We start from the raw sequence: 24,807 nt of genomic DNA on the forward strand, positions 1-24,807 counted from the left end.
CAATCACCTCCATCTGAATCTGCACAGGTGCAGTTTCCACATCGACGGCAAATGGGTTGCGAAACAACTCAAAATTCTTTTTTTGTTCTTCAAAGTCACCAAAGCGCCGTGCGAACTCAGTGCGCTCAGTTTATCAGCAAAGTGCGTATTTGGGAACACCGTTCTGCCGACTTGGTTCAACATTACTTGGCAACAGGGAAAGTGGGGCAAGTTACACTGGTGCATTTGTGTCTCCCATAAAAGTAGCTTCACTTGAAATCACTTTGTGATTTTGCACGGGTTAAAACGTCTGCTAAAGTGTCAGATTCTTCTTTAACTCTTCTGCTTTCTGTATCTCGTGCATTGCATTCAGGTCTTTCAGGTTATCTTGATGTTTTGTCTCATAGTGCCGTCTTAGATTAAATTCTGTAATTACAGCCACATTAGCTCCACAAATGAGACACACGGGTTTACCGGCAATGTCAGTAAACATATACTCAGCCTCCCATCGGTTTTTAAAGGCTCTATGTTCAGAATCACCTTTTCTCTTCGGCATCGTGTGGGCTAGCTTCACAATAACTTGCAACATCATAAGCTAGACTTGATTAACGCGGCAAGTTTTCGGCAAGGCAGCTGAAGCGCTGCATTATGGGATCTGTAGTTTATTGTGTTACCAGTGCTTCATATCCCCGGGCCATTAATAACAATAATACAGTACATAAAATGATCTGCGGGCGGATATAATTACACGGCGGGCCGGATGTGGCCTGTGGGCCTTGAGTTTGACACATATGGACTAAATAGAACTTGAGAAGAAATATTTTTTCGAATGTGATCGCGCAATTCAGATCGAGTTGGCCACTACAGTACATCGAGCCCGCGTGCTATTGTGGTTTTGCCTGTGTGCCTCAATAAGTTACCCTCTCCTCGCTCTTACTTTTTTACCGTTCATCTAATGAATACACTGAGTATGTATGATGATGATCTAGGCTTGCGTGGGACAATATACGTATTGGATATTATCTTACTTTTATAGGGTGAGAGGAGAAGAGTATAGTGTTATAAGGGTTATGTTACAAAATTTAAATACAATCACTCAAAACCCTACATTTGTTCAAAGACATGTTCATTGACTAAGTTTTTTTCTTTTTTACCTTTATGGAAAATAATTCATTGCCTAAGATTGTTTCATTCTTTAAAATAAATTCTAGACAACTTTGTAGTTCATGCTTTACACATACCTTGCTGTTGCAATTTGTAATCTGTGGAATAGGCTTTTCCAATTATATTCCATACTGGTCGAAGACAGCCAAAGAGGCCATCTAAAAATCCTCCACCTCCATTTCCTGACCTATGAAAATGAAGTTTGATGTCATCAGTGGTATGTGTAGCATTAGTATGAGTGGTCCCACAATCTTCACTTCCCCCAGTATACTCCTGAGGGAGAGAATTCTCCAGATCTTCATTTTCCTGAAGCTGGAGAACACTGTTATCAAACTGTTGTTGTTCACGAGACAAGTCCTCACTCACACTAGTAAGAGCTGTTGTACATGGACTGCCACCTAGAACCAAGTCGTCTTGATGTACTGGAGGCAAATCTTCAATTATCTCAGGAGGCAGATGTAGAAGGGTACCTGATGCATCTTTGCTTAATGGATCACCAGAGCTTAGTAAGAATTCCTCCTTTAGTGTGTTGACAATCAGGTTTGGAGTGGAGGACCAGTTCAGCACCTCCGAGGGACTGCTCATCGTAAAATGGGTGTGCATAGGAAACGGTACATGAAAGCACAAGGCTCAAATTCTTTTCCTGGGTTTTAAATTACAGTCCAGTTTCTGCAGACAGGAAAGAACCTAAAATTTGACGTAAAGTAATATAGTTAAACATGACTATAATTATTAAAAAAAAAAAAAAAAACACAACAGCAATGGACCACTTAGGTTTTCCAGTATATACTATAAGTAAGAATAGTAACCCATAAACCCCAGTACTGACAAGGTCACTTTAGATTTGTCACATAACTTAACAAGAATGTATACAGGATGTGCAAGAAAACCCATGCAAGCAGAGAGTGTGTTTTGAAGAACTTAAGGTACATAGCTTTCAGCTATTGCTGGGGCACACACATCAGAGCTGCTTCAAATGGCTACGAAGTAAGCAACTTAAAAGGAGAACACAAGAAAAATTACGATAAACTGAAAAGACACACATTGAATAAGCAAGGAGAGAGAGAGAGAGAGAAAGGCTTACAAAAAACATTCTGGAAAAGTGAGTCATATTATTTCAGCAGTAAGCATCTTGACCGCAGCAAACTATTGAGAAAAATAATTTCATTTTTCAGCAGTCTGAATAAATTATGCCTAGTGATCCTGTTCAAATGCAAAATGATTAGAAGTTTTTTTTGCTGTTCATTGAAATCTACTGCAATCATTAATCCACACCATGGTTGCTTTTCAAGTAATATAGTTAAGTTTGTGTGTCAGCAAATGGTAAACACTAGAGCTATACTGCATTATACATCTGTTTATATTGTTATATTTGGTTTAAATAAAGTATCTATGGAGTTTTTTTCATAACTTTACCTGGAAGTTATGTAGAACAGTAAGCAACGATCCCACTACTCAATGCATCTTAAAATCTTTTCTAGCTGGAGTGTGGTGAAACTATCAGATTTTGCTTAAAACTTTGTTTATATCAAGTAAGCACACACTACACTAGTTCTGAAATTCAAACAACAGAAAAGTAAAAAGTGTGTGTTTACAAAATGGGGAATTGTGGTGCTCTGAATGAAAGCACATGACAGGAATCATGTACTGATCACTATGTGAGCAAGTAAATTAATGGCTTCTGAGAAAATTATGAGGCTCTCATTTAGAAATGAAGTGGTTCCCTGAACTGCTTACCCCAAAGTGTAAATGAAAGCCAGTTATCATATATTTCTAAATTATATGTATACAGTATATATTTATATACAGTATATACATGTACACACAAATTATTCAAATTAGAAGGGCACTTTAACTTTACTAGAAAGCAACATTAATGGCGGTCATTCCAAAAAAGGAGTTTAAACTTGATGTACGTTGCAAAAGTAACACAATGAACAGAGATTGTTACATGAAAAGCACATTAATTCAAAGGCTCAAAAGGTTAATTAAGTGAAAGGACCTCTTTAGATCTTTTTTTTTTGTGCCCCCTCTGTACTGAGAGTGAGATGAGGCCTGAATGCTTCCTATATGAAACATTCCCAATACATGCTTGCATATTAGTTTAGTTGTTCTCTTGGTGGAATTGTATGTGACATCTAATCTCGTATGTTTAGTAATTGTAAACTGGCCTAATGTAAAGGAGAGGTTATGTTCAGTCCAGACCTGGTTTCAGCCTCAAACAAAAACAGATGAACAAGCAGAGACATGCACATTATTGTATAAGTAACTGTGATTTTTGAAGTGTTAAATCAAAAACGAATACTTTTTTTTTACTGACTGTATGCTAAAAATCATACTGATTCCCAACCAGGTGTAGTAATTCCTTTAAAGATTTTCATTTCTTTACTATATACATTTTAGATTATAGTAACAAATATAAAACAAATCTCAAAATTCCATGCATTTAAAATAAAAATAGAACCTCAATAAGTTTTCTGAGTCTCTTTATGACATTACATTAACAAACATTAAACAGGAGTACACTTTTTTGTTTTTTTATTTAGCACTTGTACCTTCCTTTTCACAAACCATTTTGCCGTCATTCCTCATATGCATCACTTCCCTTTTAATGCCGCCACCTAATATAGTTTTATTTTTTACATATGCCATCTCAATTTTTTTTCATGGAAGTGGAGGGGGAGAATTACAGGCTGCAGTGACTGACAAAGTAGTCAAATATGGAAAGTGGAGAGATCACACAAGCTAGAATATTCTAAATCATAATCTTTGTTGGAATCACTATGGTTTTTGGCAGTTACATCAATTATGGTCAATATGTACCATATTGTGAAGCAAAAACAGATATTCACATATATATATATATATATATATATCTTTAAAAACCATGGTAAACATATGCAATAAATATATGTAAGAATTACCAAAACTCCCTAGTGTTAGAGTTATGTTTTGCCATATTTATTTGGAGTATGTCAAAATCACAGACCAGTTTTGAAGCTATAATTTTTTTGTTTAAAACATTTTTTAAAACATTTTGCCAATATATATGGTACAGTATCATTTTTAAAGATATTTTCATACCTTGGTGAATTTAATATTCCTCACTTCTCTGCTGCAATGTTCCAAAGTCACCTCAGCATCAAAATGTCAGCAGGTGTAATGTATTCCAACTGTTCAATTTACATAAGTATCGTTTTGATGGCATCTACACCATCCGTATGAGAAATATTGCATGAAACTTCTATGCTGTCTTCATCGTCCCATAAACATAAAAGTCCTAAGTGAATGAAACAGAAGAGCATATGTACACAATCAATGGTTGCAACACAATGACAACAGCCAAGGGATGAAGTTGGGGAGGGTTGAGTGAGTCAAGTTCTCAATCACCAACTTCCTCAACCGCTCACTCAGCACAGTCATGGTTAAGAGTATAGTATATTTGCACTCAGTACAATATTCACAGCAAAGCTTTTATGAATTGTAAGAAAAGTAGTATACACTTACAGGCTCACTTCAGATAGTGTAGAGCCTTGAATTTTTGAGGCACGGATAATCAGGATTCTAGTGTATATTGAAAATCATTTTCACTTGTTTAGGGCATTGAAAATCAAACCTGAATTAAACTTTCCATACAATGACAAAGTGCATAATGGTGTCTTACAAAGTTGTTAATTCTGAGCTGAATGCAAACTTTACGCTGTTTTTTCTAAACTAAACTATGTCTACAGGCAAGAGGAATTGGTAGTTTTCAATTTTTTGGAAAAGAAAACTGATACAACTTAGTAATTAATAAAGTGACATTGTGAATATAATGTGGAAATCTCCAGGAAGCACCTTCAATGCTGGGGGCTTCCACAGTGAAGTACTGTGTTATTTTAAAGTTGCATAAAAAGAGTAGGGATTTAATGGCTCAGGAGGATGAGAAGGCAGCAATAGATCTGCAAACCTACATTAAGAATAATGACATTCTTTCTTAAGTACACTGTTTAAAATGGATAGTGTCTCTCTTGAATATTTCACCAAGTACTCACTGTTTCTTTTACTTGTGCACCTGCTACCTTTCTTGCAAATTTTGAAACCTAGATCGAAGGAACAATATAATTAAGGTTATATCGTTTTTTTAATCTGCAAAAAATGATTCTGATTCTATACGTACTTTTGTAATGGTTTAGGTCACAAAACTAACTTTGAAAGTGGTTGCCAGGCTAAGCAAACAGGCGGCAGCATTTGGTTGCCAAAACTGAAAATATGGTTGCAGTTTGTATTAAAAAAACAAAAAACAAAAAACAAACCACATATTTAAAGTAATTAAAATGCTAAGCAATTTTTATATTAGCTTAATAATGAAACTGTGACATAAAAGTATGTTTAAAATCTTCATTACCCAAATTAAACTATTTTTAGTTGGTTTGTTTTACCTATAATTTCACAGCATTTTAATCATAAGTGGTATCACTTAACTTCTCAGACAAAAAAAAAGTTAAAATTTCAACCCTCGATTTCAGGTACACAAAATACCACCAGTAGAGCAGTTGATTTCCTGTTGTTCACTGAGGTTGGGAGTATGCACTGATAAAGTATGTCGCCACTAAGAACCACCTCAGGATCCCAAATTAGGACCTGAGCACAGCAGTGAAACAGGTGACACCTCATCACCACAGTAGTTAGAATGGAATGTACAGTAACAGTGTAAGGTTTATTATGGTGGCTGCAGTGCCAATCCTGCCACTAACCCCTGGGTTCTTCCTGCAAATTGGAGGACCTGCTTGCAGGGCTGGATTCAGGTTATCATACCCAGGACAAAGTAATTACAGGTTAAGGGCCTTGCTCAAGGCACCAATGGCTTGGAAACACTTCTAGCACTTGCAGGATTTGAACCAGAAACCTCCCAAATGCAGAGATCCCTATCCTCAGAGCCACCATGAAACTAGCCACCATGAAACTAAACTGTGTAAATTAGACTTAACTATTAAAATTGGCTTCAAGAAACCATCCCCAACTGAGTAAAATAAAAAGGCTTTCATACATTGCACTGCACCTGGGCTTTGGAAGTCACTTCCTACATGACATAATGCAAGGCATTGCTGCACAAAATTAACTCACATCAAAACAGTTTAAAGTTTGTAAATTAATTCAAAATTAATAGGGAAATCTGCAAATATAATAAAAATTATTTTCCACACAACAGAATAATTAACATTTATTGGAGAAATTCACCAAAGTGTTATGTGCAGCGAATATGCTATATTCACCATTAACCTTACTTGCTGAATATTTCCCTGGAAACTTACTGTATGGCTAGCTTAAGCAAACATTTTCTTTCCCAGGGCCCTATGATGCTTTGCATGGCCAGCCTGACATCACAGAACTGTATGAGCCATGGGCAGAACTTTCAAGCATGGGTATTGTAAGATCATTGTCATTCTGCTTCAGACATGCATGATGTTGTGATCTGTTCAGTACCCCAGCCTTCCACACAGCATGTGTTTTCAAAAATGTAAAAAATTTGCAGCATGTTAATTTGATAGGTACATTAGCTGACCATAATGAGATTATGAGTACAAGTACATTTATTTTCTGGCACTTGGGACACAAGTTAATATGTGTCTCTCTCAATTATTATAGGGGAGAGGTCAAATATGTTGTTCAACATAAGATGTAACTATATCACCCATATTTAAGTAATCCTCCTTGTTCAACATTTAGGGATAGCCAAAATAGCATGCGGTAACGTTAACTGCTTTGCCACTTCCATATTGTTTAAAAAGTTACGTTTGCATAGCAACACAACAAAAGTGAGTCTCTGAAGGGGGAAACTGTATGATGTGAAAACTCGTGAGGACAGGGATGCCCCTTCAAGAAAAAGAGGGCTGAGCAGCGGACTGACATACATACATTAGCAGCTGTTTAATGGTCCTACTGTTCATTGTTTCTTTAAGAATGGACCATGTTAACCTCAAATCCTCCAAATCATCCTCTGTCTTCAAGGGGAATCAGTGTCCTCATGAGTCTTCACACCACTTTTCTTTACTGACCTGCTACACTGTTCATAGCACCTTGTTTTAATTTAATGATGCACTTGCTTTTACTAAAATATAGGAGCTACGAAATATAAAACAGACACAGTCACGAGTGAATAAGCCTGGAACAAGCAGCTGGTGTATAATATGTCATCAAACTGAAAGCAAAATATTATACAGTACAGTGTACTTCTTTCTTAGAAAGAAACCAGACATTGACATATAATGAGTACATTCATATATATCTGTAACATCTGTTTAACATAACTGTTAAATACATTTATGTATTACAATTTAGAGATGTACTATAGCCTTATATGGCTGGAAGCGTAATCAGTTTTTGTTTAGAAAGCAGACGGTGCAATAGGACAGAAATAAGATAAGGCACCAGCTACAGACCATGGGTGTACACTGATGGATATCTGTACTGCCATAAGATATATAAAGTGCTCTGGTATTGCAGCTGTGCATTGCTTGTTAGCATATGTATTTAGCCATGTGCTGTAGCCATGCAAAATAAGTTCTAAACAAGCCCTCCCTTCTCCACTCATCATACAACACAGGAAACACTGTTAAATAAGAACAAAATTACTGTTTACAAGGTGTTTCTGTCTTCTTGATGGGAGAGGGAAGTGTGAAGCATCTGTACAGATAAAAAAAAGACGTTCCTGCCGTATTCTAAACAATGGAATGAGCCAGTCCCACACAGGTTCAAGGATCAGGGCTGGATGTAGGTTAACATTATAGCCAGGATGGAGCAATTGCAGGTTCAGAGCCTTGCTCAAGGGCCCAAACAGAGTGGAATCACTCCTGGCATTTACAGAATTAGAACCAGCAACCTTCCAATAGAAAACGTAGATCCCTAGCCTCAGAACCATCACTCAGCCTGTTGTTCAAAGATCCATCAAAAACGAATCCAGCAAGTCACTAATTGCTTGTTCATCTGTCCTTTTTCTTTTAAATTTTGGTCTTTGTGCACTAACTGCAAGTTTGTTTTCGAAAGACTTATGGCAAATCCCTATAGAACACAGCCATCATTTACTTAAAGTGCGTGCTAAATAGCATTCTATCCCTCGATGTAATACTGTGCATCAACAAATGAAAATAAACTATTTAAACAAGCCCAAAATATCAGAGATGGCTTCAGTAAGCCATATCAGAACCCAACAAAATGAAAAATCTTTCCTAATTCTGACAGCATTCTGCCATCTTAAAGTAATAAAGCCCCAGTTCATAAAAGAACAAACATCAATAAAGAGACTCCTTATAGGGTGCAACAAATAGTCAATAATTTTAAATATTTTTAATACTGTAAATTATACATTTATTAGATTCACTATAAAGAAACATAATTCTGTTTAGCAAATATTACGTGAACGAAAACATGATAATCCCGTGCTTATTTTAAAATAAAAAATCTATCAATAGAATGAACCTTCATGTCAAATGAACTTGCATTAGGCTTCGGGGATACTGCCAAAAGGTTTGCCAGGAAATAAGGGTCAAGGAGGGAAAATGTGGGCAATACAGGAGAACAAAAATATAACATGGACTTTTTTTTTTTTTTAATCTTACTATGGAAGCAAGCTTTTACGGCTTCCACATCTTTGCCATCCACAAATGTTTGATTTTTTGGTGAAAGATTCTTACAGCAATAACCACTATATAGAACATTGTTCCGCTCACTAATCTCAAAGGCCAGGTATACAGATAATGGTTATCTGTCAGAGTGTGGTTGACTTTTTTTTTCCATTTAAGATTCAGACTTCAAAATAAGCAAGAAAGCAAATCCAGGTATTGCAATAGATTGCAGAGTTCTGTGAAGTTATAGGCTTAGTTTAATAAAATTAGAATCAACTGCTTTAAGTATATTTCAGTATAACAATTAGCATTTGTAATTACAACTAATGCATCATGCTACAGAGATTCAACTATAAATAGAATACAGAAGCAGAGTTTATCGGGTTGCGTCTATTATTTGAACGATTACTTTTTTTTTTTTTTTTAAGCCTTGCATGATGCTGATATTACATATTATATTTTGGGATAAACACCATTTTGAGTAAATCCATTTTAAAATGAAACTGTTCATATCAAAGCATAAAACACTACATTTACAAATTTATAAGGTTTTTTCCTATGAGAGATTTATATGTAGTAAATCCAGTAAACATTCACTAATAAATTCACTAATCTTTTTTCATAAGCATGATTATTTTTCTGTGGTGGGATGGCACCCTGCCCAGGGTTTGTTTCCTGCCTTGCGCCCTGTGCTGGCTGAAACTGGCTCCAGCAGGCCCCCGTGACCCTGTAGTTAGGATAAAGCAGATTGGATAATGGATTGATGGATTATTATTTATGATTTCCAATATTTTAAATTGCTTTGAACAACAACAGTTGCATATTCATTTTGAATAGCCTCCATATAGTGTATACAATACTATTCTTTGCACTTTGTATATAAGAATGTACATTGAAAGACAGAATGGATTTTTGTAAAAATAGTTTCAAATATTTTAGTACTACTGTAGGGGAAAACATTGACTTGCTGAAGGTGAGATTTTGACTAAAGTATATGAAAATCCTGCTCATAATAAATTTCAAACAGAAGAGTTGAATGCATTTACTATGAAGGTGCTTGTGTGCATCACATCTGCCCTCTCACCTTCAGTTCTACACCTTTTTTGTAAAATATTCAAGAGCATTTCTCTTACTTGCACCTTCAAGTTTCTAAAACAAAAGTCATTGGCTCATTTGTTCAAATAAATAGATAATTACTAGTAAAATATATTGTCATTGAATGAAATTATTATTGTTGCAAGACTTTGAAGAAACAATTAAAAAGAAGTGAATAAATGTGTCAAAAGAACAATGTCTTACTCGTATGTAAAGAAAAGCCAAGTAAAATGACACCTTTTATTGGCTAACTAAAAAGATTACAATATGCAAGCTTTCGAGGCAACTCAGGCCCCTTCTTCAGGCAAGATGTAATACAGAAACTGAAGTTCCCTGAGTTTATATCCACACACTAGGACAAGAAACAACAATGGTAAATTTTTGAATGAAAACTCTTAAATGTAAAAAATTAATAGGTTCATTCAGGCTAAGATTAATTTAACAGGAGATAGAAGAACAATGTATGGTCAAGATCTTTAGATAAGATAACTGTCCAATAAAGTCCTTTGAAGTTTGTGAAGTTTTTCAAAACAATGCAGATCTGTAGTCAGGTTGTCTGTGTCAGTCTGAGAGATGCAAACAGTCTTCATATCTGGCTATAAAACTCTTGTCTCTGTTCAAGCCATGCTGTAATGTATTAAATTTTAACATGAGCTTAACTTCCCATAAACTGTTGAAAGTCAGTGGATTCGGCTGTGGAATATCTTCCCAAATATATAGCACCAAATGGTTTCACAATTATTTCCATCACTAGACTTTTTCCTGGCATACAGTACATTGCTATTACAGTATTTCTTTCATCTTCACAAATTTTCTCTTGCATCCAAACAACACACATTAGATGGATAGATACTTTATTAATCCCAAGGGGAAATTCACATACTCCAGCAGCAGCATACATAAAGAACAATATTAAAGAGTGATAAAAATGCAGGTATAACAGACAATAACTTTGTATAATGTTAATGTTTACCCCCCGGGTGGAATTGAAGAGTCGCATAGTGTGGGGGAGGAACGATCTCCTCAGTCTGTCAGTGGAGCAGGACAGTGACAGCAGTCTGTCACTGAAGCTGCTCCTCTGTCGGGAGATGATACTGCTCAGTGGGTGCAGTGGATTCTCCATGACTGACAGGAGCCTGCTCAGCACCCCTCGCTCTGCCACGGATGTCAAATTGTCCAGCTCCGTGCCTGAAATAGAGCCTGCCTTCCTCACCAGCTTGTCCAGGCGTGAGGTGTCCCTCTTCTTTATGCTGCCTCTCCAGCACACCACCACGTAGAAGAGGGTGCTTGCCACAACCATCTGATAGAACATCTGCAGCATCTTATTGCAGATGTTGAAAGATGCCAGCCTTCTAAGGAAGTATAGTCGGCTCTGTCCTTTCTTACACAGAGCATCAGTATTGGCAGTCTAGTCCAAATTATCATCAAGCTGCGCTCCCAGGTATTTATAGGCCTGCACCCTCTGCACACAATCACCTCTGATAATCACGGGGTCCATGAGGGGACTGGTCCTCCTAAAATCCACCACCAGCTCCTTGGTTTTGCTGGTGTTCAGTTGTAGGTGGTTTGAGTCGCACCATTTAACAAAATCCTTGATTAGGTTCCTATACTCCTCCTTCTGCCCACTCCTGATGCAGCCCACGATAGCAGTGTCGTCAGTGAACGTTTGCACGTGGCAGGACTCCAAGTTGTATTGGAAGTCTGATGTATATAGGCTGAACAGGACCAGAGAAAGCACAGTCCCCTGCGGCGCTCCTGTGTTGCTGACCACAATGTCAGACCTGCAGTTCCCGAGATGCACATATTGAGGTCTGCCTGTAACACAGTCCACAATCCATGCCACCAGGTATGAATCTACTCCCATTTCTGTCAGCTTGTCCCTAAGGAGCAGAGGTTGGATGGTGTTGAAGGCGCTAGAGAAGTCCAGAAACATAATTCTTACAGCACCACTGTCTCTGTCCAAGTGGGAGAGGGATCGGTGTAGCATATAGATGATGGCATCCTCCGCTCCCACCTTTTTCCTGGTATGCGAACTGCAGAGGGTAGAGGGCATGGCGGACCTGTGGCCTCAGGTGGTGAAGCAGCAGCTGTTCCATGGTCTTCATCACATGTGACGTCAGAGCGACAGGCCGGAAGTCATTCAGCTTACTTGGACATTGCCATAGGATCTAAAAAATTTTCAGCCTTTAATGGTTTTTTTTGGATCATTCCAACTTTACATTGGTTGTTACACTTATTTGTAATCTGCTTTATCTGCAAGGAAAGGAAAGCCAGGAATTGCAGTACGTATGGGTATAGCTTACATTTTATTTTAATCATAAAACTAACTAGCAATTTACAGAGATTTACTGACTGATATCCAGGAGGTTCCAGGCTTAAGGAAAAAAGCAAATTTTGGTTCAAAGATGACAAAAATATAAACAGCATTTTGGAAAAAAAATATATATAGTCAGTCTATTGTGTTTTTTTTTCTTGCAGAATGAAGGTTATTCCATGTGGCAGATTGTGCAAAAACTGAAGATTTCATACAAAGGTGTCTTTTACTATCTTGTGAGAAAAGGGTATAGCGAATACAACAAGAACAGAAAATCAAGGGGAAAGCCCAGATGCACAGCTACAAAAGAGGAAAAGTAAACTAGAGTCTTCAGTTTAACAAAATATATATAAAAAATTTTAATAAAACGGTTTTATTTATTATAGTTATTAAATGCACTAAAAAGCAAAAAATAACTTTTTCTTTAATCACAACTTTCGTGGTTATATGAGACTAAATCATGGGGCACACATAAATTAATCGATTCAAACAATTTTTTAAACTTATTTAGCATGGTGGGGTATTACAATGTTGCTATTTTTTTTTATATTTTATGATGAAACCAGCTATTCTATTAATTGACTAAATTAATTCATTTATGTGTGCCCTACAATTTTAGTTAGTCACATAACCATGAAAATTTTGGTTAAAGAAGAAATTTATTTTTTGCTTTTAAGTGTATTTATAACTAAAGTAAATAAAATTGTTTTACATAAAAAAATTTCTTATATATTTTATTTTTTGCTTTTAAGTTTTTGAGCATTTCTTCAAATGATTCTTCTTTACTCATTTCTCATTAATGGGAAGCCTCTTTAAAACTATTAAATAATATATCTTATTTGAATACTAAAAACAATTATATTTTGGTCTCTATTTTTCTTTTCAGGCTCTTATAGGATTAGCGCTCGGTCGCTCCGAAAAAAAAATATCGACGAGAGAACAGTAAGCTTACGCCAATACTTCCTCACTGTAATCATCAAGGCTACTCCTTTTACCCATGCGTCTCTCAATTGTGTGCTCCTATAGCTCATTATATTCTTTCTCTTTCATTGTGTGTGCGTTAATTGGAACTGCATAACAACTGATTACGGCAAAATTGGTTACGTAATTGCATCAGTTTTGACGGATTATTGTATTGTATTATTGTAAGTTAAGACGGAAGTAAAAAATTTAGGGGTAACCGTTGACTGTAATCTGAATTTTAAATCGCATATTCATCAGACCTCTAGGACAGCATTTTTTTTACTTAAGAAACATAGCTAAAGTTAGACCTCTTATATCATTGAAAGATGCAGAGAAATTAATTCACGCATTTGTTTTCAGTAGACTAGATTACTGTAACGCACTCCTCTCAGGACTACCCAAAAAAGACATCAATCACTTGCAACGAGTGCAGAATGCAGCTGCCAGAATCCTAACTGGGAAAAGAAAATCCGAACACATTTCTCCAGTTTTGATGTCACTACACTGGTTGCCTGTGTCATTCAGGATTGACTTTAAAATACTGCTTATGGTTTATAAAGCCTTAAATAATCTCGCTCCATCTTATATATCAGAATGCCTGACACGTTATATTCCAAATCGTAACCTTAGATCTTCAAATGAGTGTCTCCTTATAATTCCAAAAGCTAAACTTAAAAGAAGTGGTGAGGCGGCCTTCTGCTGTTATGCACCTAAAATCTGGAATAGCCTGCCAATAGGAATTCGCCAGGCAAATACAGTAGAGCACTTTAAAACACTGCTGAAAACACATTACTTTAACATGGACTTTTTATAACTTCACTTTAACTTAATACTGATACTCTGTATGTTCAATTCTTCATAATAACTATTCACAGTGGCTCCAAAATCCATACTGACCCCTACTCTCTCTTCTGTTTCTTTTTCCGGTTTCTTTGTGGTGGCGCCTGCCACCACCACCTACTCAAAGCATCATGATGCACCAACATTGATGGACTGAAAGCCAGAAGTCTACGTGACCATCACCATCAGGTCCTTCCATGAAAACCCTAAATACAAAGAGGACTGTTTGACTTATGTTAGGTAGATTGCCCAGAGGGGACTGGGCGGTCTCTTGGTCTGGAACCCCTACAGATTTTATTTTTTTCTCCAGCCTTTGGAGTTTTTTTTGTTTTTTTTGTCCACCCTGGCCATCGGACCTTACTCTTATTCTATGTTAATTAATGTTGACTCATGTTTATTTTTATTGTGTCTTCTAATTTTCTATTAATTTTGTAAAGGACTTTGAGTTACATTTTTTTGTATGAATATGTGCTATATAAATAAATGTTGATTGATTGATATTGTTATCAATACTGAACACATATGCCAAATTTGAAAAAAATTGCTTAACCAAAAGTGAGTTTAAAATAAGTTGCAAGATTTGACCCAGACAAAACAGACAGACAGAGGAGTCAAGTTAAATAAAATCATTTAATAAAAACAAACACCTTACATGTCCTTAGTGGTTTCCTTCCTAAAACAGAGGTGTCTTCTGCAACAGAAATCCCAGAATTGAAATTTAGGAATGTCAGTACCTTACAACCCAAGTGAACAGAGTAACAAGTTTTGGGAGTGCTAATGCAATTACAAATGTTTCTCTACTAAAGAATTAGCATTTATACATGACTAATTAAAAATAAGCTAAGTGAGCTTGCCATAAGGATGCTGATGGAATGGCTGCTAAAAATAGGGCTTTGCAGTCATAGGTCAATAATAAATAAAAAATCAGTCCTTTCATGCTGTAACAACCATCACAAACAATAGTAATAAATTGATTTAAAAATATACCAAGATAACACTATCTTAACAAAAAAGGTACACATTTTTATCAAAAATATGAACATTTATGGGTGTGTCCATACTTTTGACTTGTAGTGTACATAACGTTGCACCACCACTCCTTTCACAGATAAGCCTGTCTGTGGGTCCCATGCAGTTATAAAGGGGTTCTACTTTGCCTTACTGTAAAGTTACTGTGAATTGCCACTTCTTAATGGCATTTTGGACTACAGAAATTGTTAGCTGGAAGTACTTTGATATCTTTTTGTAGTATTCCCCTGCTTTGAGACACTTTGTCAGTTGATTAGATAAGCCCATGAATGTTAGGTATTTCAAAACATTAAGAGTCGAATAATTTATTAGGCTTTGGAATGTTCATCAGCTGACAATTCCTAATGACAATTATTGACCAAACAAACACTCAAAGAGCTAAGTGAAAACAGACTAATGACAAGTTCTGAGAACTTAACAACTGAAACTTCTGCAAATGTCACATTTGTTTTATTATTTCTTCAGTTTATGAAAATGAAATGTACATTTAAGATTTCTTTAATGAATTGGAATCATTTTATTTTGCGGTCATAATTGTATTTACTATTATTTAAAGGAATTTGAATCTCAACAAAATATGTGATTTGGCTAGGAATTTCTAAACTTATGCAAAGAACTATACATACAAACACAAATATATATAATATATATGCCACATATGAAGCTTTCAATAAAATATATCTGTAATTACATTTTGGCTGAAATCTGAATTCCATATATCTAATTACACTTTTATTAAATTGAATTCAAAAACATTAAAAAACCTAAAATGTAATATTTTTTTACGAGTCAAAATGCAAATGAGGATATCTAACTTAAAACTTCCAAAATGTTATTACAGTACTTGTAAATTTTAGACATCAAAGATAGGAATAAACAGAAATATAAATGGTAAAACCTGCTTTCCATATTCATGCCTGGGCAGCCTATACTTTTTAAAAATGAAATGTTCAACCAATGCAAGAAAGATTCCAGATTTTACTGAGACTGCTTTGTGACCTCTGACCTCTACAACAATGTGTGTGATGCAATGTATAAAATAGAATTTTTGTTCATCTTGATAACAGGGTTGCCACCTACCTCTAAAGTATAATTGTAAAAGCGTCCATGACTGTATAGTAGAAGACAGCCCAAAAAACTGTAATACCATTAAAGTAACATAGCAGTTTTAACATCACTTGTGCTTGTGTATTAGATCTTACAGACAAGCAATATGTAATTTTCTAGTTTATTTTCCCATGATTTTGCTGAACATAATGCTAGAATCCTCTCCACTAAGTGACAAATTTAAATTATCACCCTCTTCTTGATGTTCAGTAGAAACTTTAAATACAAGTGATCCATGTCTCCTATTAAAAATACAATTCACAAGAGTGTGGCATTATCACCAGACAAATTAATGGAATCTATAATACAGTAAAGGCAAACACAGCAGCCATATCACATGCACTTCAAAACTGGTAACCCACCTGAAGCTAAGGACATTTGGTCCCGAACATTTGGTTAGGAGACCATCTAGGAAAAACTTGGGTTGCTGCTAGAAGAGGTGTTGGTGAGGCCAGCAAGGGGCACTTACCCTATGATTTAAACATGAATCGTAATGCCCCAGTACAGTGATGGAGACATTTCTGTAAAAATGGCACCATCCTTTAGATGAGACATTAAACCAAGGTCCTGACCCTCTGTGGTCATAAAAAGATCCCTGGGCATCCTTTGTAAAGAGTAGGGTGTATCCCGATGTGTTGGCTTAATTGCCCACCACGGCCCAGTCATTCTGACCCCCTAATCATTCCCAGTCTCTAACTGTCTCTATCACACCATTCTACCACCTAACAACTAATGTGTGGAGAATGTACGGTCACAAAAATGGCTGCTGCTGCATCATCCAGGTGGATGCTACACTTTAGTGGTGACTGAAGTGGCTCCCAACTCACTACATAAAGCGCTTTACATTAAATGTAAAGAATTATTATTATTTTTAATGTCCTCTTTATTTGATTCACGTAACATTTCCCATCTGTTACCTCAATATTATGGAGTTAACTTCTAATTCTGATTTTCTATTAAAATTGGATTTTCCACATGAGAATGTTGACAAAAAATTGCTTTTATTAATGTACTTTTAAAGATATTTCAGCTTCCTGAAGATATTTAAATATATATTTTTAAAATTTCTGTTACAGAAGTAGTAACATACAAACCGGATTCCAAAAAAGTTGGGACACTAAACAAATTGTGAATAAAAACTGAATGCAATGATGTGGAGATGGCAAATGTCAATATTTTATTTGTAATAGAACGTAGATGACAGATCAAACGTTTAATCCGAGTAAATGTATCATTTTAAAGGAAAAATATGTTGATTCAAAATTTCACGGTGTCAACAAATCCCAAAAAAGTTGGGACAAGTAGCAATAAGAGGCTGGAAAAAGTAAATTTGAGCATAACGAAGAGCTGGAAGACCAATAAACACTAATTAGGTCAATTGGCAACATGATTGGGTATAAAAGAGCTTCTCAGAGTGGCAGTGTCTCTCAGAAGCCAAGATGGGTAGAGGATCACCAATTCCCACAATGTTGCGCAGAAAGATAGTGGAGCAATATCAGAAAGGTGTTACCCAGCGAAAAATTGCAAAGACTTTGCATCTATCATCATCAACTGTGCATAACATCATCCGAAGATTCAGAGAATCTGGAACAATCTCTGTGCGTAAGGGTCAAGGCCGTAAAACCATACTGGATGCCCGTGATCTCCGGGCCCTTAAACGACACTGCACCACAAACAGGAATGCTACTGTAAAGGAAATCACAGAATGGGCTCAGGAATACTTCCAGAAACCATTGTCAGTGAACACAATCCACCGTGCCATCCGCCGTTGCCAGCTGAAACTCTACAGTGCAAAGAAGAAGCCATTTCTAAGCAAGATCCACAAGCTCAGGCGTTTTCACTGGGCCAGGGATCATTTAAAATGGAGTGTGGCAAAATGGAAGACTGTTCTGTGGTCAGACGAGTCACGATTCGAAGTTCTTTTTGGAAATCTGGGACGCCATGTCATCCGGACCAAAGAGGACAAGGACAACCCAAGTTGTTATCAACGCTCAGTTCAGAAGCCTGCATCTCTGATGGTATGGGGTTGCATGAGTGCGTGTGGCATGGGCAGCTTGCATGTCTGGAAAGGCACCATCAATGCAGAAAAATATATTCAGGTTCTAGAACAACATATGCTCCCATCCAGACGTCATCTCTTTCAGGGAAGACCCTGCATTTTTCAACAAGATAATGCCAGACCACATTCTGCATCAATCACAACATCATGGCTGCGTAGGAGAAGGATCCGGGTACTGAAATGGCCAGTCTGCAGTCCAGATCTTTCACCTATAGAGAACATTTGGCGCATCATAAAGAGGAAGGTGCGACAAAGAAGGCCCAAGACGATTGAACAGTTAGAGGCCTGTATTAGACAAGAATGGGAGAGCATTCCTATTTCTAAACTTGAGAAACTGGTCTCCTCGGTCCCCAGACGTCTGTTGAGTGTTGTAAGAAGAAGGGGAGATGCCACACAGTGGTGAAAATGGCCTTGTCCCAACTTTTTTGGGATTTGTTGACACCATGAAATTCTGAATCAACATATTTTTCCCTTAAAATGATACATTTTCTCAGTTTAAACTTTTGTTCCGTGATTTATGTTCTATTCTGAATAAAATATTAGAAGTTGGCACCTCCACATCATTGCATTCAGTTTTTATTCACGATTTGTATAGTGTCCCAACTTTTTTGGAATCCGGTTTGTATTAAGTGTATGAACTAATATTAATATGAAATTACTTTAAAAGTCTGCCATCATGTCAACACTAATACGCATTATTGTCATCTACTGCCAACATTACCAGCTATACTGAGAATCTCCAAAACAAGAAAACCACTTTTGCTTGATTTGTAATTGTGTTCGCATACAAGAAAAGCAATAATGTTTTCTTAATGATGCCGGTTAAAATTTTAGTAAAACCATTTTCAATATTAGTGGTGAAACAGGTAATTCCAATTTAAAAGGAGAAAGGTCATTTAAAAACAAAAGAAATAATTACTTTTAAATTATAGAACAAGGAGAATCAAGTTCAACGTCATATTTATATCTCAGAAATAAAAAAGAAAAACTGTCTATTGAACTAAAATGCTAATCTAAACAGTACAAACAACGTATTCCACAAAAATACTTATGATATACAGAAGTACATCTTCAAAAGCAAACCAGTGTCTGAAATGTAATTGTTTACTTGTCCCTGTGTATCAACATTAACATCTTTACAGCTACAAATGTGGCTGTTTACTCATCCAAACCAGTACAAGGCTGCTATATGGAAAGTTAATTCTACATAGAGTTCTGTTAGTCTAAACCAATTGTAAACTTTCTGCAAACAGACCCAAGTAAAATTACTCATGGTTATTCAAAAAAGCCCTAGGAGTGCATCCCAAGCAAAATCATTCCTGAACTGGTCAAAAACAGTTGGGATTGTGTATCTACACTGATGCGGTACCAAGTCTGCTTCACTGTCTCAAAAAATCAACAGGAGCAGCAGCAACAATCCTACAATACGAAAATGTCAATATTTAGATTTCTTATGAAAAGCAGATAAAATTTGTTGTTACAATTACATGTAGTAATTGACATTTTTTTCAATTTTAAACAGTTACCTCGGTGATGGGGCATTCCGGTAAAAATTGCACACCTTCTCTTGTTGCATCATGTAATCCAGGGAGTAGTTTATTTCTTATGTTGTTTATGGCAAATATTATCTGTTGGTAAAACATTATAGACAGAGAAAAATAAGAAGTTTGGTTGTAAAATTGAAAAGGGACTTGGTCTAATATTTTTAGATCATCATTTCAAGGAAAATACACAACTTACTAACCTTTAAAAAACATCAGTACATACAGCACACTTTACACATTCAGAGTATCATAATATCTCAATGTGGAAATTGTATAATTTAATCTATATATGCACCAATATTGTCTTTTTCTGCTTACTGTCAGACCATCTTTTCTGGGCATACCACCAATTTCTGATTGCGTTTTTTCTGTTCTCTCAAATTTCTTACTTGCTTTTCTTCCTGTTCCAGATGATCATTAAATTGCCAAGAATTACAGCTTACTGGTGTATTCCTGACCTGTTATATGAGGCATCATAGATAGGGAATGCAGATGGGAGTCATCCTTTCCAACTTTTTTTCAAGCTTACAACATTTTGAAAGAAAATATGTTCTAGTACGATAGTAAACCTTTTTTTGTGCTGTTGAAGCATATCTCATAATTTATATATCTACACACACACTGTACATACAAAAACAGTGCTATACAAAATATTTGGGACAAAAATACATTTTTGTTCATTTTTCCATTGGCAGAGCTTTTGTCCTCAGGTCGAAAAATGTCAGTTATATTTGCGAAAGCAAAAGGCAAGAATGGACTGTTGAAAAAAAAAAATACAAATGTATTCAAACTACCTCTTCAAGTTGGGAGGCTTACTGTTAAAAATTGTTACAGATACAGGTACTAGGACAATATATGGCCCAGCCAGTGGCCAAATGGGGTTACACATGTTCTCCTCTTCTTCCCATTTAGGTTTTCGTTTTCTCTTGATCCCAACCTTTACTTTCAAATCTGACAGTTTTTCACATTAGGCTATATTTCTGACTCTAAGCTTTTCCATTATATGCTGTGTGTGTGAGAAAGCATTCACTTTAAATTTATTAATCTAATGCAACTTCAAATTATACAGTTAATTTATACAGTTAAAAATTAGCATATGCTATGTAAACAACACAGTGAACTCTACAAATAAAATAATTTCATTGCTAAATAAAATAAAATTAAGATAATGTAATTTTTAGTATTTGAGGGTAATTTATGTATTAATTCAGTTTCAGAGTCAGCAATATCTCAGCAGGTAAGCTATGCAACATATACTGTTTGCTGTGTGTCACTTCAAATACTGACATTATGTGATTAGATAGACAGACAGATGCACGCACGCACTAGTCTGAACATACACCAAATAATAAAAAGAAACAAAACTTCTGACTTGGACTACCAAGTGAGGCATTATGCCAGCATATTGCTGTTGGTACAAAAGAGCCCCAGTAGGATTTTTAGACACACTTCTGCTGATTGATTTGTTGGCTGAAAGTCTCCTCAGCATTAGTGCATCAGGGAGAGGTTGTGCAGCACTGTTCACAATGGCATGCAGTTTTGTTTTAAGTTACTCCTTTGCTACAACATCCAGGGGGTCCCGAGTTCATCCAAAAACTAATTGTGCCAATTTAATTTGCCTGTTGATTCGGTATATATTCAGGGCTTCTCCTGAAGTGATGTTACCTGCCCAGCAAACCACATTGGTCATCGTAGTGTTGTAAAATATGTGACAAAAAAAAAAAAAAAAGACAGTCTGCGCTGCCCTTGCTTATATAGGTCCTCTGTGTTACAAGACTAGTCGAACCTATCACTGATGTGGACTCCAAAGTGCTTGTAGGAGTTCACCCCCTCTATATTTACTCTCAGAATAGTGAGTGAACATAGAGGTAATTATGACAAGTAAAAAGAAGATTCATAAAATTGACACTTATACTGAGTTGTCTTATAAATTACTCATACATCTGCAGGCTATTTGATGTGGCCCATCAATTTCAACTAGTGAGATTCTGATTGTGTAGCCATTTATGTAATTGCCCGATTTTCACTTTATAAACACTTTATCAGTAAATTGATCATTACAAAAAAACTATTTTTTTCACAATCTACTTTTCTAAGCTTTATGGTAACTTAGTTTTTGTGCTCTTTTTTGCAAGGTACTACGGTAGTTCTGGTAGTGTACTAGTCTTTTTTTTATTTTGCTTCTAACCTCACTTAAACTCAAGGCAGACTTTACCAGAAAAAGAGAAGAGTGGAATGTTAGACTTTACATTAAAGAAAGTGGAGTAATAAACCGTGAAAAAGAAATGAGTCATCCTGTGCAATTAGACAAGCAGCAGGAAAAGCTACTTTTTTGAATTCAGACATTTTTGTTTTGTCCTTGAATTAAAATGGATGGTGCTTTTCTTAGTTTTAACAGTGAGTGAACACGTGTTTAGTACAGCAGTTCACATTTTCAATTAGAAAAAGATAAACACAATGTTTAAATTGTTGTTTAGAAAACAAAAGGCTTGATAGCTTGAAAGAGCAATTGGTCTATTTTACTTATAAATTTATTAAGAATGTTAGGCTTATATCTCCTTCATAAACATCTTAGGAACATCTAATGGATGCGAGGCTTTTTCAAGGGTTTGTACAGTGTTTATATTTTGTTTGAGAGTATAGTGCAATATATGGTTTGGTAAAAAACAAGTACTGCAGAATTAAAATGATAATCCATATTTATAATTACACCTCCAGAATTAGGAATGTCTAGATTAGGGGTTCTTAACCTGAGGTCCATAGAAGGTCCATGGATGGGTTTCAGGGGGTCTGTGAGGGTCAGATAAAAATTTATATTCACTATACAGCCTGGTACAGTTGATTTAGAGTAGTAGTAGTAGTAATGGTAGTAGAAAATGTAGTAGTAGTAGCAAATTGTATTTCATAATTATAATGAGTTGCAATTACCTTTTGCTTAAAAAAAGGAGTATTTCTTTTTAGATTGTTTACTTTAAAGTCTAATAATACTTTGTTTCATACATACTGTATATGACATACATAATCAAGTCTTGATAAATAAAGTACATTGTATTCATTGCATTCAAAGTAGTGTTTATGTGAACATCTCTGGGAAAGGGGGTCCATAGTTTTCATCAGATTCTTAAAGGGGTTCATGACTCAAAAAAGGTTAAAAATCACTGGTCTAGGTCAGGGTTCTCAAACTCTGATTCTTGAGGGCCACAATGGCTGCAGGTTTTCATTCTAACCCTTTTCTTTATTAGTGACCTGTTTTGCTGATAATTAAATTCTTTTGAATTAATTATCATTGACTTGGTTTTTAAGGTTGATTTCCCTCAATTAGTTCATCGTTCCTCTGAATTGTTTCATTTCTTTACTTAAAACGGCACCCAAACAGAAATAAAATAAGAAGTGCGTGAGTCAACAGAAGACCAACTAAGTCAGGGCCTCAAACTTCAACCAACTTCACTCCAAGAAGTTACTTAATTAGGCGCTCCTTGTTAAATAAACCTGTTCTTTAATTCCATGGCTTGTTGCTGCTCTTGTTGTGCAATAGCATACATTTCCAAAATTGTTGATTTTCTCTTTTCTAAGAGCACTGTTAAAAATCTTTGTGGAGATGAGCAGATCAGCATTCCTGAGACCATCATCCTTCATTATTTTCAGATGCTGTATGATGGACACAGTTTGCTGGTCATGTTTTAGTTCACGTTGTATCTCACTATTATGTGGCAGCTAATTAAGGAAAAATAAACAATTAAGGGGGTCAGAGACGTCAAGAGCAAGTCAATTACAATTAATTCAAAAGAAGTTAATTAGCAGCCAAAACAGGTCACTAATTAAGAAAAGGGTTAGAATGAAACCTGAAGCCACTGTGGCCCTCTAGGACCGGATTTTGAGAACCCTGGTCTAGATGATTCACTGAAAAAGAGAATATAAAAATTACCAAAACACTGTAAAAATATAGTAAATATGTATTTTAACAGCAAAAAAAAAATGTAGTGTAATTAATGATTAAAATTTTTTAAAGCTATGTTCATGTATATTTTACATTTAAGCAGCATTTATCTGCTTAAAATATCAATGTATATTTTTTGTTGGGACAAACGTGAAAACTACTTTTAAATTAGGTTTTTCTTTAGAGAAGTACATCACAGAAAAAATTAAACAATATGACAGCTTGTAATTATCAATAGAATGTAATTTACTTTTATGCAATATGTATTATAATTTTCTATACATATTTTATTAGTTTTTAAATTAATAAATAAATAATAAGTATTAAAATAATTTCAGTTCTTTAATTATTTTTATGATCACTGAATAATAAGCCTACAGAATTTTATTTTGGCAATAAAAAATGAACAAGTAACACCTGTAAGGTTTCATTATAAAAATACCATATTTATATAGAATATAAGGCTTCTTTGTATCTTATTGTACAGGGAAAATAAATAAATAACTGGAATCTGTATCAGAATTGGACAATTAAGTAACATGGAATTTTTAAGCCATGTATATTTTGAATAAATGCTTTCTGTACATGTTTAATTTGTTATTTTAATTTATTTTTGTATTTTATAGTCACTGAAAAATAAGCCTACAGAATTTCATTTTGTAAAAAAAACAAAAAAACAAATAGTACATGTGATCTATAGTTTAATTATAAAAATACCAAAGTTAATACTTTAATATAAACACAGGCTATGCAGAAGCTTACTGTGAAATTTTTTTTAAAGGGATACAGAATCCAAAACAAACCCTTTATCAGAATCAGCCATTTCAGTAACATGAAATTGGTGATCATTTTTGACACTAAGAAATCTGATCAAAGCATCCCTAGTTTCAACCTAAGATTATTTCAAATAATCAGTAAAAAAAAAATTTTTATAAAACACAACCAGAATACTGTAGTAAGGCAGAAAAACAATATATATTTCATTACAATGAGAAACCACTCTATATTGTCTCTCATATTTACCAGAAATTCACATCAATGAATTTGCAGTGCATAATTTTATCCAAAATTTACAGTGATCAATTACTTAACCTAACAAAACGATTCCTCTTATATTAAACACACAGCAAGATAATGCCCCTCCTCCTTTATGCCACAAAGATTCCTCATGA

General features: G+C 35.4%; 1 protein-coding gene across 2 annotated transcripts in view; it reads right to left on the bottom strand.

The window, feature by feature from the left end:
- si:ch211-45c16.2 (mitogen-activated protein kinase kinase kinase 13) overlaps positions 1 to 24,807 on the bottom strand; it is a 206,431-nt gene that overhangs the window by 110,455 nt on the left and 71,169 nt on the right. For both annotated transcript variants that reach the window (XM_039756275.1, XM_039756274.1), the window contains exons 2-4: positions 19,681 to 19,782; positions 4,228 to 4,423; positions 1,221 to 1,830 (exon numbers count right to left, since the gene is read on the bottom strand). In XM_039756275.1, the coding sequence (XP_039612209.1) occupies positions 1,221 to 1,746 (526 nt within the window). In that variant the 5' untranslated portion in view covers positions 1,747 to 1,830; positions 4,228 to 4,423; positions 19,681 to 19,782. The remainder of the gene's footprint in view (positions 1 to 1,220; positions 1,831 to 4,227; positions 4,424 to 19,680; positions 19,783 to 24,807) is intronic.

Source organism: Polypterus senegalus, chromosome 6, assembly GCF_016835505.1.
Source record: "Polypterus senegalus isolate Bchr_013 chromosome 6, ASM1683550v1, whole genome shotgun sequence".
Lineage (NCBI taxonomy): Eukaryota > Metazoa > Chordata > Cladistia > Polypteriformes > Polypteridae > Polypterus > Polypterus senegalus.